The sequence below is a fragment of the Urocampus carinirostris genome, chromosome 19 (assembly GCF_059441175.1).
Source record: "Urocampus carinirostris isolate Australia breed hairy pipefish chromosome 19, RoL_Ucar_1.0, whole genome shotgun sequence".
Classification (NCBI taxonomy): domain Eukaryota; kingdom Metazoa; phylum Chordata; class Actinopteri; order Syngnathiformes; family Syngnathidae; genus Urocampus; species Urocampus carinirostris.
This window is the reverse complement of record NC_142367.1, coordinates 17,462,089-17,479,208: the sequence shown is the minus strand read 5'-3', so window position 1 is coordinate 17,479,208 and position 17,120 is coordinate 17,462,089. Positions and strand designations below refer to the sequence as shown.

The window sequence follows — 17,120 nt, the reverse complement described above, 5'->3', positions numbered from 1 at the left end:
GAAGAGAAAACAGATCATCATAAAACAAATACGTGAAGGAATTACCAAAAGTTGAATTACTGTTTGATACAAGCAGGGGAAAGTAGTGCTACTACTCTTTATTTTCGCTGATTGTCTGCAACAATTTATTTAAGATTATAAAATGAACGTTTGTATATCATAGTTGATACTGTTGTTGTAACAAGTGGAATTGCGAGTTGTAGACATTTATATATTTGCTGCGGCGGTGCGTCCAAAACATTCATGGACTACAAAACTAAACTTGCTAAAAATCCCGGTAGGATTTGAGAGGAAAGCCGGACCCATTCGTAAAACAATTCAAGCCATGTAATGGAAACAAGGAGGATAAAAATTAAACGTTTTTAGACGAAAGTAAAATTGTGTTTAAATTAAAAAAAAAACAAGAATGCGTTTCATTTTGAATGATAACCTACTGAAAGCGTTTCTCGACACAAGATTGTTCGTCATTGGCTTTATTTTACGTCAATCACCACACTTCCGCCCATTTGTCGGCTTCTGATTGGTTATTGATACTATATTTGTAACAAATGGAATTACGTGTTGTATACAAATATATATTTGCTGCGGCGGTGCTTCCAAAACATAAATGGACTACAAAACATCAACCAAACTTGATAAGAATTCCGGTAGGATTTGAGAGGAAAACCGGACCCATTCGTAAAACAATTTAAGCCATGTAATGGAAACAATGAGGAAAAAATAAAACATTTTTTAGAAGAAAGTACCATTGTGTTCAAATCGAAAAAAAACAAGAATGCTTGTCATTTTGCATGACAACCTACTAAAACAGTGCTCAATATAAATTTGTTTGTCATTGGCTGTATTTTACGTCAATCACTACACTTCCGCCCGTTTGTCCGCTTCTGATTGGTTGTTGGACTTTTTTTTTTAATCTCAACCTCCTTTGCGGCGGCGGGTGGAAGCCGCCGTAACCCCGGTTCCTAGCAAATGAGAACCTTGTCAAATTAGGCCCCCCATTCTCCCCTAAAATAATATATATACATTTTTAAACCTAAGCAAACCGTATCCTACTGAGAGGGACTGTTTTTTTTCAGCGTGTGAAACAAACACAGTTCCAATTTGATCCAGCTCAGGAAGATGGCGGTTACGAGCGGCATGTCGGGTTCGGCACTGGCCCGGTTGGAGGGCCGAGAATTCGAATACGTGATGAAGAAAAAGTCGCTGACTATCGGTAGGAACTCGTCGCAAGGCTCCGTGGATGTCAGCATGGGCCACTCCAGCTTCATTTCCCGGCGCCACCTTGAGATCTTTGCGGCCAGCGAGGACGGCACCGGAACCGGCACGGGGGAATTCTACCTTCGATGCCTGGGCAAAAACGGAGTGTTCGTGGACGGGGTTTTCCAGAGAAGGGGGGCTCCTCCATTGCAACTGCCGCTCATGTGAGACCATCGCCGGCTTCCGCCGCGTGTTTGTTATTGTTTTGTTGTCGGGCGGAGGTTGTTGTTGCACGTGTTGTGTCAAGGACCGTGCCGGGTCAATGTGGCGATCACGCCGAATTCCATAGGGTTCAAATTTCTTCCCTTTTACATCCCCTTTTTAAACTAATTTCCAATTTTGTCTTTATTCGGTGTGCGTATTTTTAACCCCAAAATGAAGGCTTTTACCCCCCGAACGACTACGCATGCGCGTTCGTTTACTCCTACATCGTCCTCTTTAAATGCATTTTTTTTCTTTAAATGTATACATTTCCCATTCAACTTACCAATTTATAACACCAAATTCAAGAGTAAGTTTTACTATCACGCATTTGCAAAATATAGTTTGTGACATTGTTTTGGGTGTCGTTTTAGCTAGCATGCTAATCGCGTGTTGCCAAAACATTGACGAATGGCAATAGTTCGTAAACTTACAAAATGGCGATTCATTTTCCTTATTTATTTCTTCTCACTCTTTTTTTATTTGTAACATATTTTAAATGTGTTAAATATGCCCGATGAGCGTGCTCAATTGCGATAAAATGTTACATATTAACTGTTATCGTTACTGTCATGGAATTCGGCGTGACGCTATCGCCACGCTGACCAAGCAGCATGACACAATTACAATTATCTCCCCAACAGCATTTTTATATCATTATTTACACATTCACCCTCCATTTTCTTTTATTTTGCTTCTTTTCGCCTTCAAACATTTTTTTTACCTCCGAACGAGCATGCGTTGCTTTACACTCCCCTCGTTTGGTTAAAATGTATTATTATTTTATATTTCCTTTAACGTACTTATTATTACACCAAATGCGATAGTATGCTGTTATATCACGCATTAAAATAATTTTGTGACATTTTTTTTAATAATTTACATTTTCACAGGGTGTCATTTTAGCTAGCATGCTAATCGCGTGTTGCCAAAACATTGACGGACGGCAACAGTGTGTAAACTTACAAGATGGAGATTCACTTTCCCTATTTATTTCTTCTACCTCTTTATGTGTGTAACACATCTTGAATATCGTTAAAACTGCCAGGCGAGCGTGTTAAACAGGGATGTGATTTTTCCGCTAATTCGCGGAATTCCGCTTTTTTTATCTCCAAAAATAAAATTTTAAAATTTCCGGTGTTTTAATTGGTAAAAAAAAACGATTTCGTCTCGACAGCATGCCATTTGAGTGTTTCCGTAACTGAAATGAAACGTACTTGCGATTGGTTGAAGTCTCGTGTTGACCAATAAACGCGCTTGTTATAGGAGTGTGCCATTGTTCATTTCCCACACGTTTTTGCCGGGTGTTTAAAGAAAGATGTCCGTGATCGAACGCAAAGATGCTCCGCGAGCTAAAGAAATTGATAAGATTGTAAAAAACAAGTTTCGATGGGACTGGTTGGAGAAGGAATTATCTACGAATGTTGGAAAGAAGACTGTGACGAATTTGTTCAATGACTTTATTCGGAAGATCGATCGTGCCGGGAAAGCACTTTGCATTTGGTGTCATGATACCATCGACTATGGTGGGAGAGGTTTCAAAGCTCTTGAAAGTCACGCAAAGAGCAAAAAACACGTGAAAGAACTCCAGTCAAGAACGACAAATTATTCCATCGCTGGAAGTTTCGGTGCCCAAACGAAAACTCCAAAACTTTACGGCCTCCATCCCTTATTGACATCACAATCGGAAGCGGTAATAAAGAGACGTGATCCACCCCAACAACCTGTACCAGTTGCTGATAGAGTCGTGAATTTTGAGGTAGGTGGTAAACTTTTCAAATTTATTTGACAGTTTTCCCATTTTTTTCGAAAATATTATAACGTAATAAAAATGGCCATAAATATTTAACAATTACAATAATAGATTTTCATGTGTACATTACACCAACACTTTACTGTAGGGCCTATACTTATTGTACTTTCATTTATCAAATACTTGGATACGCTGCTATTAAAGAAATAAATTATTACATTTAAAATATGATTTAGGAAATTTAAAAATATTATTAAGCCTAATAGTAATCAAAACTATTGTCAGTATTTATATTTTTTAAATTAAGTACTTGTATGATATTCTACCATTGATTTTCTTAATGGCCACGATATTATTATGGTACATAATTTACTTAATATTAATAACATGGTTAATCATTGACACAAACTCAAATGAGGTCCTACCTGGTTTCCCCCCCCCCCCCCCCCCCAGCTAGCAATCACCCCCCCCCCCCCCCCCCCCGCTAATTTTCAGATAATTTCACTTTGGTCAAATCACATCCCTGGTTAAACTGCGATAAAACTGTATTTGTTGCCGTCATGTGTTGAACTTTGCCTCGTGGTTTTTCCCTGCGTGTTTATTTCCACGCCCGTTTTGCGTCCCAGCACAAAACAATCACTAACTTGTCGAAACAGTGAACACGTTTCACGAAAACACCTCGAAAAAAAACTGTTTTGCACACTCCTGATGCTTATGTCTCTGCGATTTTTTTTTCATTGCGCTATTTTCTAAAGAAATAACAAACCAAGGGGTGGATTTTAGGTTTGGGGGTGCAGGGCACCCAGGGTGTCTAGATGGTTAAAACAGGTCATAAACAATGGATTACTGTATTTTAAAATCCATCAGAAGAGGGGACACTAATACGAAGGGAGGTAGAGAAAAGAGTGAGGGAGAAAAAACTGAGAAATTTAAAAGAAATAGAGACAGACAAAACATAGTGAAATAAAGAGAAAATGTGCGGTCCCTTCTCAAGGTGTCTTCGTTTTCCTCATGTTGAGGTTTTGGAGTTTTTCCTTGCCCCCATGTTGGTTTTAGATCAGGGGATGGTGTCATAATAGTCTGTGGTTTGCAATAATATGTGGTCTGTACAACCCTTTGAGACTCCTTGTGATTAAGGGCTTCACATATAAACATGAATTGAGAGAGAAGAAAAGGATGAGGGAGCAAAAGAGAGGCAAAAAGGAGAAAAACAGAAAAAATTAAGAAACAGAAATAAAAACAGACACAAAATAAATGGTGAAATAAAGAGAGAGAAAATGTGCGGTCCCTTCTCAAGGTTTCTTCGTTTTCCTCATGTTGAGGTTTTGGAGTTTTTCCTTGCCCCCATGTTGGTTTTAGATCAGGGGATGGTGTCATAATAGTCTGTGGTTTGCAATAATCTGTGGTCTGGAGCCCTTTGAGACTCCTTGTGATTAAGGGCTTCACATATATATATATATAAGATAGATAGAGAGAAAAAGGATGAGGGAGCAAAAAGGAGAAAAACAGAGTAATAAAAACAGACACAAAATAAATAGTGAAATAAAGAGAGAGAAAATGTGCGGTCCCTTCTCAAGGTTTCTTCATTTTCCTCATGTTGAGGTTTTTGAGTTTTTCCTTGCCCCCATGTTGGTTTTAGATCAGGGGATGGTGTCATAATAGTCTGTGGTTTGCAATAATCTGTGGTCTGTGAAGCCCTTTGAGGCTCCTTGTGATTGAGAGCAACATATAAACAATAGAGAGCGAGAGATAAAAAGTGAGAGAGAAGGGAAGAGAAAGAAAGTTAGAGAATCGGAACAAAGAGAAAAAAGAGGAGACTGAGAGAAGGAAAGAGGAAAAATTGACAAGGCGAGAAAGAAAGACAAGATGAGGGACAGAAAGTAAAGGGAAAGGTAGAAAGCTAAAGAGAGAGAGAAGGACACAGATAAAGAGAAAAAAGGAAAAGAAAGAGCAAGGAAGAGAGCGAGAGAGAAAAGAAAGAAAAAGAAAAAAGATATAGAGAGTGAGCGAGAGACACAATCTCTGGAGATGACCTCATGTCTTAAGGTTTTTCCATTTTCCTCATGTTGAGGTTTTTGAGTTTTCCCTTGCCCTCATGTAGGTTTTAAGATTGGGGGATGGTGTCATAATAGTCTATAGTTTGCAATACTTTGTGGTCTGTGCAGCCCTTTGAGACTCTTTGTGGTTAAGGGTGTCACAAATAAACATTACTGAGGTTTTCGAGTTTTTCCTTGCCCCCTTGTAGGTTTCAGATCAGGGGTTGGTGTGGTAATAGTCTGTGGTTTGCAGTAATCTGTGGTCTGTGCAGACTCCTTGTGGTTAAGGGCGTCACAAATAAACATGACTACTACTACCATCTGCACAGTTTTTACTCATTTATTTCTAATAGAGTGCATACGGAAGAAGTAGAAGCATGGAACTTATTAGACAACGATGCATTCTATTCCACCCTACACTTTACGGATTCAATTGTGGTGTTGTTGCATTCGATTCAATGCAGTTTAAATGATTACTAATACCTAGCACTGTTAACAAAGTAATGGTATTGAATGGTAAGATAGTTGCTCAATTTAACCACGACATGACATACTATCACCGAAATACACTGGAGCCTCCACAGACTCTGCCGCTATACTGCAAGTGACACGAGCCGAGCAAAAGAGGAGCAGGGAGGGGGGTGAGAACTAGGAATCAAATGGAATGAACCATTTCAAGGCAGTGTAATATTTCCCACGCCGAGTTGTTCAAATTATTGTTTGTTGTACTAAAAAAAAAGAAAGTTATTTAGCATTTTTCATCACATTTAAACCTATATTTGTGAAAATAGTTATGCTATAGTTTTAGTGGGGGGGTTGGGTGTGCTTGAGCATCCCCGAAAACGGCTTGGTTACGCCCATGGGCCAAAGGTATATTTTGTGTCATTCTTTGGAGTATTTATAACGCTGTGTGAAGCACATTGTAAAGCGTTTTGGGAGGTCTTCAGTGACTTAAAGAACGCTATTGAAATGCAGACCATCTATTATCATCTGTGTTGATCACATTTTTGTTTTCCTTAGTTTTTTTTCTTTTAATAAGTGTTATCTATAATTGTTTGAATCAGATTTAAGCCTATCCTGTCCTCTATTAAAGAAAATAATTACGCTATATATATTTTTTTTGGGGTGGGGCTTGGGTTGAATTCAGGGGGAGCTTGAGCATCCCCAAAAATGGGTTGGCTACGCCCAAGGGCAAAAGGAATATTTCGTGTCATTCTTTGGAGTGTTTCAATGCCGTGTTGATCACATTTTGCTTTGATCATATTTAAGCCTATCCTGTTCTTTATTAGGGAGTTTTAAAAAATGCTATAATTTTTAAGGGTGCTTGGGTTTAATTTTGGGGTGCTTGAGGCTGATTACACCCACTTAGGCCAGTCAACAAGCTGTAAGCATGACCTATTTATCCTAACATTCGTTTTTATCCGATTTTCTTCTTCGGAAACTTCTATGACACGTCTAATCTCTTTGAAAATGTTATCAATGAGAATAAAGACTATTCTCCTCATACAACCAGCAGAATGAAGCTTTCCAGTACAGTGGAACCTCGGTTCTCGACCATAATCCGTTCCAGAACCCTGTTCGAAAACAGATTTGTTCGATCACGGAAATCATTTTTCCCATTAAAAATAATGTAAATTGTTTTAATCCGTTCCAACACCTTGAATGTTTAACGTAAACATGAAGCTAACCCAGGCTAATCGTACGTCCGCATTATCATAATCTTCCGTACGAAAGCTTACGGTGACATGAACGTGTAAAAATAAAAAAAAAAGATAAAGAAAATAATTATGAATAGGATTTCTTACCTTTGTGGTGGTCAGCAGAAGGCGCAGTTAAGATCAGACACTCGCACACCTTCATATTTTGCTATTATTTCTTTCTTAAATGCAATAGTTGTACGCACTACTTTTCTTTTTTCACCTGTAGCAACTTTGCTACTTGCACTGACTTTCTTCGGAGGCATAATAAGGGGCTAAAACACCCGTACGCTGCTCAGCATCGCACCTTGGCGTACGCACTCAAGCATTACCGGCGTTCGAACTCCGATTTTTTGACCGAACAGCGAAGCAAGAATTTCTCTAAATTTTTGGTCGGACTCCGCTGTGTTTGAACTGAGAGGCGTTCGAAAACCGAGGTTCCACTGTATAAGCAAATCCCCGCCTTTTGTCCGCATGCAGATGCTGCTTCCGCTTCCCCAGCACCAACATCAAAATCACCTTCACTTCGCTTCTAAGCACCAAGAAGGAGCCCAAGAACCGTCCCCAATCTCCCGTCAAGCCCCAAATCTCGCCGCTCACCATCAACATTCCTGACAACATCGCCCACCTCATGAGCCCGCTGCCTTCGCCCACGGGCACCATCAGGTCAGTCCGAGCGCCGCCGCCTGGAAGGAACGACGAGTTCACCGTTTCCGGTCCTGTTTTCCAGTGCCGCAAACTCCTGCCCGTCGAGTCCCAGGGGGGCCGGGCTGTCCAGCTACAGAAGCGGCCGTGTCCTGACTTCGGAACTGATGGCGGATAATGACAAGGAGGCTTCTGGGGAGGACAGTCCTAAGGTGGCTTGGAGTTTCCTTTTCTTAGATGATGCTGACCAATTGTAGCGCACCCACCACATTTTAAGAGGAAAACCGATTTTGTACTTACACAAGCCGCACCTGCATATAAGCCGCATGCGCCCACATTAATAAAATGTAACACAAACACAAAATTAACCCAAACCCGACTTTAAGTCCCGCGATTGAAACTGAATGTCCTTCATTAAAGTACACAGTCCAAAAATCACAGCCGGCAAAATGAACAGAAAATAATACCGGTACTTAAGGTTTGATGCAGACCTGCAGAGTCCGGGTCCAGTTGAAAGTAATCCAAGGAAAAAAGTGTATATTTTCCAAAGCTAAGGGTGGGAAAAATATATATCCACTATTGTCCGTCCACAAACAGGTCTCACCTTTACCCCACTTCCCGTCACCCCGTTTTTGTTCCGCTCCTTCTTTTTTATTTGTCCGTGCAAAACATATCAGAATAAGTCTCTAAAATAAATACATTACAAAAATATACAGTTGCTATTACATATTTTACATGGTTACACATATTTACAAAGAAAGATGGTACACCAAGAGTTTTCAAAGCTTTAATAATAATACTTTCATCCCAAACGCTGCCTGTGACAGGGCAGTTAATGGTAGCAACACGCTCGCAACACAGTAAACAGGTCTGTTAAAAAAAACATACCGTACTTGTAAAAATCACGGTAAACCGTCCTCATCTTCCTCCCTAGAACTGAAGCCATCAAAGTCGTCTTCCTCAGTGTCGGAAAGAAACTTTGTCATATAGACGTCGTCCCACGCTCCCTTATTCCAAAACACGCTAGCAACACCCTTGCTCCTTCTTTATCGGACTGCTCGATTGCTTTTAGCTTGAAAGCTGCGTCATGTGCCTTTCTTTTTGCATTTTGCATTATGAGGGTATGTTAACGCTAATTTAATTTGTGTACAAGCCAAGAAGTTGCAGTCTTCTTCGGCGCATATATTCCACCGGTCTAAATCTTACCTTTTGTACTCCAGCGCCGCTGGCGGCCGTTAGAAAAATGACATAAATTGGCCGCGTCACTGAATAAGCCGCAGGGTTGAACGTTTGGGGAAAAAAGTAGCGGCTTATAGTCCGGAATTTACGGTAGACATACGCCCTAGCACCGCGAGGTTTGACTTTTATAAGATCCTAAGCACCTAAAATAATTTGACGTCCATGTTGTATAGTACCAAGAAATATTCTTATTCCACATCGTAAGTTGAAAATATGGTGAGGCGGGAACACCACAACCCTGTACGATAAGTGTCAACTCCATGGACGTGCCCTCCTTTGTAATCTAAAAATGGCCCAATTCCGATTGAACTTGCGCGTTGCGTTTCCTGGTCTCGTCATTCTTGTCCCCGCCTTGTTTGTCGGCAGGACGACTCCAAACCGGCGTATTCGTACGCGCAACTCATCGTCCAAGCCATCACCATGGCACCGGATAAGCAGTTGACGTTGAATGGGATCTACACGCACATCACCAAAAATTACCCGTATTACCGGACGGCTGATAAAGGCTGGCAGGTCAGTGTCACATTGTCTCTCTCTCTCTCTCTCTGTCTGTCTCTGTGCCTCTCCCTCTCTTTGATTGTCTTTCTCTGGCTCTGTTACAGACACTTTCTCTTTGCCTTTCTCTCTGTAATTTTCTCTCTCTCTCTCACTCTGTGTCTTTGTCTCTCGCTCTGCGTCTGTCTCTCTCTGTCTCTGCCTCTTTGTCTCTCTATGATTCTATCTTTCTCTGACTCTGTTACAGAAACTTTCTTTGTGATTCTGTCTCTCTCTATCTCTCTCGCTCTGCGTCTGTCTTTCCCTGTGATTCCGTCTTTCTCTGACTTTGTAACACACTTTCTCTTTGACTCTGCCTTTCTCTCTGTTATTCTGTCTCTCTCTCGCTGCGTCTCTCCTCGCACTCTGTGTCTTTGTCTCTTAAACTGCATCTGTCTCTGTATCTCTCTGTGATTCTGTCTTTCTCTGACACAATTACATGATACACTTTCTCTTTGACTCTGTCTTTCCTGTGCCTTTCTCTCTGCAATTCTATCTCGCTCTGCATCTCAGACTCTCGCTTTGCATCTGTCTCTTTCTGTGTCTCTGACATTCTCTGCCTCTTGGTCTGTTGCTGTGATTTTGTCTTTCTCTGACTCTGTTACAGCTGCTTTTCTCTGACTCTTTCTTTCTCTGTGCCCCCCTCTGCGATTCTATCTCTCTTGCTCTGTCTCTCTCTGTTTCTGACTCTCTCTGTCTCTTCGTCTCTCTGTGATTCTGTCTTTCTCCGACAGCTGCTTTTCTCTTTGACTTTTTCTTTGTGCCCCTCTCTCTTTCTTAGCTTCTTTCTCTGACGTTCTATGCCTTTCTCTGTCATTCTGTCTCTCTCTCTTCCCTGCTTTACTCTTTCTTTGCTTCTCTCTCTGACTTTCTCTGCCTTTGACTCTGTGATTTTGTCTTTCTCTGACTGTTACAGCCACTTTGACTTTTTTTCTGTGCCCGTCTCTTTTGCTCTGTGTCCCTGTCTCTTGCTCCTCATCCGTCTCTTTTTGCACTCCTGACTTTCTCTTCCTCTTTGTCTCTCTCTCTCTCTTTCTTCCATCTGACTCTCTCTCTAAGCCTGTCTCTCTGTATTGCCTCTGTAGTTCTGTCTCTGAATTATTTGTCTCACACTTTGCCTTCTTTGACTTAGTCTCTCTCTTACTGCATCTGTGTCACTCACTTACATTTATTTTAATTCAATTCAAAGTGTTTATTGTCATATGCACAGTAAAGAACCACGATTCCCTGCACAATGAAATTCTTACTTTGCTGTCCACACAGTTTACCTGTGTGATAGAACTAAGTAACTATATACATGGATACATAAAATAATATAAAGAATAATGAAAATAAGAAAATACAAGATTAACTCAAGATGAGTCAAGGCAATAAGATAAAACACAGTTGATGAATGTTTGAATTTAATATGATCCATAGGGGTATGATTAGTTTTTTTGTATTTCTTCCTCGTCCCTTTCAACAAGTAAACAATGGTTACGCTTCATTTACCAGTAATTTCTTGCATTTTCGTTTCTATGACCTTGTATGTTTGTGTTTAGTAAAGTAAAAGATCACATTCACTTTCCACTTTAATAAAGCCTTGTGATGTTCAAACGCACAAGTTTGTGTTTTTCAGAACTCCATCCGCCACAATCTGTCCCTGAACCGCTACTTCATCAAAGTAGCCCGTTCCCAGGAGGAGCCCGGCAAAGGCTCCTTCTGGAGGATCGACCCCGCGTCCGAAGGCCGACTGATCGACCAGGCCTTCCGTAAACGAAGACCGCGGGGCGTTCCGTGCTTCAGGACCCCCGTGGGACCCCTCTCTTCCAGGTGAAGCCTCCCGCTTTGTGCCTCTTTGCCTCAGCGCATCCTGATTCCCGTTTGGCCTTCTCCAGGAGCGCACCCGCTTCCCCGCACCACACGGGGGCGCTGTCGGCTCACTCCAGTGGCGTGCAGACCCCCGATAGCCTCTCCAGGGAAGGCTCCCCGGTCCCCATGGAACAAGAGGCGAGCCCGCCCGCAACCTCTGCAAGCGCTCTGCCCAAACTCGCCGTCATCCAAGAGGCTCGCTTTGCACAGAACGCCGCTGGTAAAAAGAAATTGCTTTCCACTTATTTATTACATCAATGAATCTCACACTTTTTACATAAACTTTTATATATTATTGACCATTTTGTAGACAATAGCCTTTTCCAGTAGTTTTTTTTTCATTGAAAATACCACATTTGCCACACGACAAAGCACACTCGATAATAAGGTGGATCCCCCAAAATATTATGCATACATAAGGTGCATCTCTCTCTTCTCTCTCTCCTTGCTTTATCTCTCTCTCTCTCTCTTGCTCTCCCTCTCTCTCATGCTTCTACTATCTTTCTCTCTCTTGCTTTTCACTGTCTTTCTCTTTCTTGCTCTAGCTTTTCTCTCTCACTTTTCGCTCTCTCTCTCTCGCTTTACCCTTTTCTTTCTCTCTCTTGCCTTCTCACCCTTGCTTTCAGGATCATCTCTCTCACTCTCACTTTTTGCTCTCTCGCTCTGTCTCTCTCATGCTTTTCTCTCTCTCTCTCGTGTTTTTCGCTCTCCCTCTCTCAAGTCTTTCTCTCTTGCTCTCTCACTTTTTGCTCTCTCACTTTCTCTCTCTCTCTCACTTTCCCTTTCTTTTTCTCTCGCTCGCTTTTTGCTCTCATGCTTTTCACTCTGTTCCCCCTCTTGCTCTCGCGTTCCCTCCTTTCTCTCGCTTTCCGCTTTGTCTCTCTCTTGCTTGCTTTTCACTTTCTTTTCCACTCTGTTTTCACTCTCTCACCTTTCGCTTTTCTCTTACTCTCCCCTTTTTTCTCTCTCACTCTCGCTTTCCCCTTCTCTTTCTTTCTCTCTAATCTACTAGTCGCGCCCCCAAGAGAATGTTTGTTCTATCACGTGGCCCCCGAGTTAAAATGAGTTTGACATCCCTGCCCTAGACCATCAGTGATACAGATGACATACCATTAGGGCCGATCTCACACGATTTTGACTTACAGTGCCAAACACTGATTACCACATAACATTCTGATAGGTTAAACAGTCTCTCGACTTCAGCTGGGAGTCTATTATGTTTGAAATGTATATAGATGTAAAAGAGCTGGTTTAGTATTTTTTGGAAATAGTTTGTTTTTCTCCATTCTTTAACATTCGTTTCTGGGAAAATCAGTATTTCTGACACCGTGAGTTAAAATAGGATTTATTTCCTATGTCATCTGTACCACTAGTGATCTACTGTGTCAGTGCTTTCACCGCTACGATCCAGGTTTGAATCCCGTTGCAATATGTAATGCAGGTTCTCAACATTTACAGAGGTTACATTAAAGGTGGGGCGCGTTGCTTGAGGTGTCTTTAAAAAAGTTTAAAGTAAATAATATATCTATTATGTGTTAACAATGCCCAACTGAGTTCAAAAAGCCTTTTTATTTTTTCCCCAACAGGCCTGTCTGCTTTTATATATTTTTAGCACCGCTGTTCAAAGAGTCACAACACATTGTGAAAGAGAGGGAGGGGGAGTGGAGAGGGATTTCATGCTTGTTCCTGGGTATTTTTGTTAGTGTTACCTGAAAATAAGAAACTCAAGAAAAGGCCCTTTTCAAATAGGTTTTTTTTAATCAGTACTTGAGGAATGAGCGGACTGAGACTGCAATCATCCTTTTAAGCCAGGAGATGGCGACAGAAACTAGCAAAAGAGCTGATGGGAACATTTTAAGCCCGTCCTTCATTTTGACAGAGTCAAAAATTGGTTCCTAAACCATAGTAGCAGTAAGTCCTTAAAGGTAGTGTCCGTAACTTGAAAATATTCTACATACTGACGCCATCTTTTTGCTGAAATCATCATTGCAGCCTCTGTCAAGCTCCTTTTGTTGCATGTACATGGAACTTAAACTGTGTTTGAAACAGTTCTTTTCATACTTTCACCAAAAAACCAAGCATGCGTGTGAAATCACTCTCCTCCCCCCATCACTCTGCTTTCTTTCCTCCATGGTCATAGCACAGAGTGTAAAAGTAAGATAAAAGCAGACAGGAGTAGTGGGGTAAAAAATATAAAGGCTCATTGAACTTACCGTAGTTGTGCATTGTTAAAACATAATCGATGTATAAAAAATTTAAATCTTTTTAAGGGAAACTTCAAACTATGCATCTAACCTTTAAAATAGAGGGACAGGTAAAGAGACAAAGAACAATGATGGGGGGATAATATATATTTTTTTAATTACAAATGAGAGAATTCCAGCCCACTTTGAATGTAATGATTGGTATTTTAGGTTTGACCCAGCCCAAAAACCTGCTCGGGCTTAAGATCTTACCTGACTCAAGAGATAAAGGACATAACTTCCCGACAGGATCGCCACTCGGCAACCAGCCGGTTCTGATTGCGGTGCAACGGCAGCTTCACCAGACCACAGCAAAGCCGGCCACGTACGCCGTGGCGGCGCCTACCACGGTCACCGCGGCGGTCGGCCCCACCCCCGTCATGCAAACGGTGCACGTGGTTGGCCAGATCCCCGCCGTCACCATGACGACCGTCTCCAAGCCCCAAGAGAACGGCGGGGGAGAGCACCAAGGAATCAAAGGTTAGTCCGGCTGGTTTGCGTCGCGAGACGATGATGACGTCTCGGTTTTTTTCTCTAAGTGGTGACGAGCTCATCGATGAGCGGAGTGGTTCGCATTACCCAGAATTCAGTGGGGGCGCCCCTGACGACTGTCACCTTGGTGCAGGCGGCCCCGCTCGGCCAGCATCAGCTTCCCGTCAAGGCCGTAACGCAGAACGGAACTCACCTGGTCCCCATCACCTCGACCGCCACGGGTGAGATTAACAGTTACAAATTCGTACAATCTGTACAGAATTTTGAATTCTTACCTGCTGCCGCCATCTCCAGGCTGGCGTCAGCATTGCAGCCTCGGTCAACGCGTTCATCATGCACACGAAAGTACTTGCATTTCTTAGAAGCGCTCAAATACTCTCCCTTAGGGTTTGGGTCGGCTTTCAGTCCTTTCCTTTCACCTTATGCTTGGTACACTAACAAAAACTGACATCAGTCTAAAGCACTAAAGGTTTAACTCGGGGCATAGCTATTCTAAAGCATCAGGTTAACTCCAGTTAACTGGAGTTAAATCTGCATTCAAATCTGAGCAGTTTAAACTCACTGCTTAATGAGTTAAAGCTGCTTGAAATCTGGATTATAAAGCAGCCTAAACTCTCGAACAGCATTACCTCCAGGATGTAAGATGGTTTAACTCCAGTTAGATCGGTTTTAAATTTAATCAAAGCAGCTTTGATATTGGAATTAATGCCGTTTTTACATTCTCAGAAGTTAAAATGACTTTATAACTGAGGAGTTAAACGATCTTTACTTCATGAGATAAAGTTGCTCTAACTCCTATTAAAGCTTTAACTAAATATTCAACTTTTAAAGGAGTTATACTAGAGTTTCAACTCAAGTTAAATGTTTAGAAGCACTATTTCATACACTCCATAAAAGGTAACACGAATAGTTTGCCACTATAATTTACTTTAACTCCAGAATAAGTTAAAGCTGCTTGGATAAGCATTAAACCCGAAGTGTATTAAACCGTTTCCAAAATTTACCCAGCATTAACTGGTGTAAGTTAAAGCTGCTTCTAAGTATAACAAACATTACCCCCAGAGTAACTCGAAGCCGTTTTGTTTTTTTACGAAAATCAACTCCAGATTGAGTTAAAGCTACTTTTAATTGCTCCAACCATCACATCTTTCCAGAGTGAGTTAAAGCTGTTTTGAATTCAACAAGAATGAACTCGAGAATGAGTTACAGCTATTTTCAGTTCAACCAGCATTTACTCCAGATTGAGTTGAAGCTGAATTCATTTTAACAAGCATTAACACTCTAGTAAGTTGAAGCGTCTTTAATTTTTCACTAAGCATTAACTCCAGAGTAAGGTCAAGCGGCTTTTAGTTTAACTCACATTAACTCCGTACCGAGTAAACACATATCTCATTCTCACCATGTCTCTGGCGAGCAGCTCTGGCGAACCCCCTGCACCTTCTGGCAGCCCACGCTTCGGCCTCGGCGTCCTTGCCCACCAAGCGGCAAAATGGCGAGCTCCAGGAAGTGCCGGCGAGCAAGCGGGCCAAGGTGGCGGATGAGGGCGGGGCCGAGACGGAAGCGGACGGAGTCGAGTCGACGGCCGGCAACGGGACCACGGCGGCCGAAACGGAGGTCAGTGAAGCGCTGGGAAACCCATAACCCCGCCCCTCTCCGCTATTCGCATCCCAGAGCCCCGCCCACTTTGTTTCGCTCCGTCCGCACTTTGACTAACTCGTGCCAAAAAGAGAAACAACCATTATTAAGAAAAATGATTCTCGTCCAATCCGATCCTCACGTTCCCAAGAGGAGGACGGAAACCTCGGCAGCTAGCCCCAAAACCTCAGTGTGAATCGCCTCAGTTCTTCACGGACCAGCGATGCGTTCAATTGGAAGAAAATTAAACGGACGTTTAAAATATGATCTTTTTTGTATACAAACTCTTCTGTGAAATGAATGTGATCTCTGTTTCTTTTGTAAGAAAAAACAAAACACGCATATGTTTTAACACTAAACAGATATATTCCGTGCGTCGTCGAGCCTATGCTTCATTCCGCTTGCATGTTAGAGAGATGTATACTGAATATGGAACTGAAGAAACTGAAATCTGCACTTAAACCCTCTTCTGTGTATTTTTTTTCGTACGTAGCCCTCAGTTTGTATTCATGCTACTGTTCATTTGTTAATATATTGTATTCTGTTACACAAGTGAAGTGTTTGTCCTGCTCCAGTGATTTAAATGCTTATTTTATACATAAGTAAATACACACGCAAAAGAAATTTATTTAAAACACTGCCTCTTTAGTTTGGTTATTCTGTAGACAGTATGTCACCTTTTTTTCCGTGGTTAAAGAAACAAAGGCCCTCAGCATATAACATTCATTTGGTGGGGATTGTAAAGTAAAACTGTTGTATGGCAGGGTAAATTTACCTTTAGTGTGAGATCGTTTGAGGTGGTACAACAGAGTAGCGGGTGGAAGGCGGAATCAAAATCGATCTGATAGTAAACTTTTTACTTGCAAGAATTGTCATGCTCTTTGAATATTTCTCTTGCTTTATCGCATCCTTATTTAACAGATTGACTGTCAGCCCAGTTAACTACTTAAGATGAGAAATGGAGGTTTGAAGTCTGGCATTGGTGCTGAATTTAAAATGGATCTTTAAAGTTTGTAACTGTCACTGATGGTGAAAGTGTATTAGTATTTACCAAGTTAGTTACAAGCAAACTAGTTCACTATGGCATTTAACCAATTCACTAATACACTATTTAATCCATTGCCAGTCTACTTAAGTAGAAATAAAGGCTCGATGTATAAATCCGTAGATGGCACAAATTCAAAGCCGATAGTTAATGAGTCAATTATAGCCCAAATTGTCAATGAGCGTTGCAATATGGATGCCCCCTTTGTATTTCTAGATCATCACAACTTTGTTTCCATGGTTATATTTTTGCTTCTCCCTTTGGCATTACTTCCCGTTTAGACAATAAATTGTGCAGTACACTTCCGTAAGTCGCTAAATCATTACGATGCTTACAATATATTAAATGGAGGGAAAAGCATTATGGGAGGAAGTTCAGCCCCTAGTGTATCAACATATTCAACCAATAGCAGACAGGAATAAGGATACTGCACTCATCATAAAATTCAAACTCTGAGGTGTTTAAGTCTATGTTTTTGGATCACAAAATTGT

General features: G+C 41.5%; 1 protein-coding gene across 2 annotated transcripts; it reads left to right on the top strand.

Annotated features, from left to right (window-relative positions):
* The first annotated feature begins 910 nt into the window (after positions 1-910).
* Positions 911-16,223, top strand: foxk2a (forkhead box K2a). 2 transcript variants are annotated; one of them, XM_088322912.1, is made up of 9 exons: positions 911-1,421; positions 7,425-7,610; positions 7,675-7,801; positions 9,195-9,341; positions 10,981-11,174; positions 11,240-11,433; positions 13,706-13,936; positions 13,996-14,169; positions 15,366-16,223. In XM_088322912.1, the coding sequence occupies exons 1-9, from the start codon at positions 1,120-1,122 to the stop codon at positions 15,587-15,589; spliced, it is 1,779 nt and encodes a 592-aa protein (XP_088179038.1). In that variant the 5' UTR covers positions 911-1,119; the 3' UTR covers positions 15,590-16,223. The 2 variants fall into 2 exon arrangements, with proteins under 2 accessions (XP_088179038.1, XP_088179037.1); XM_088322911.1 differs by having other exon boundaries at positions 13,628-13,936.
* Positions 16,224-17,120: the final 897 nt, after the last annotated feature.

Bases quoted from the DNA above. Each gene is read 5' to 3' on its own strand.
- foxk2a (XM_088322911.1), top strand. From the start codon at position 1,120: ATGGCGGTTACGAGCGGCATGTCGGGTTCGGCACTGGCCCGGTTGGAG. The intron at 9,342-10,980 runs GTCAGTGTCACA...TGTGTTTTTCAG, and splicing joins CGGCTGATAAAGGCTGGCAG to AACTCCATCCGCCACAATCT. The intron at 13,937-13,995 runs GTTAGTCCGGCT...TTTTTCTCTAAG, and splicing joins AGAGCACCAAGGAATCAAAG to TGGTGACGAGCTCATCGATG.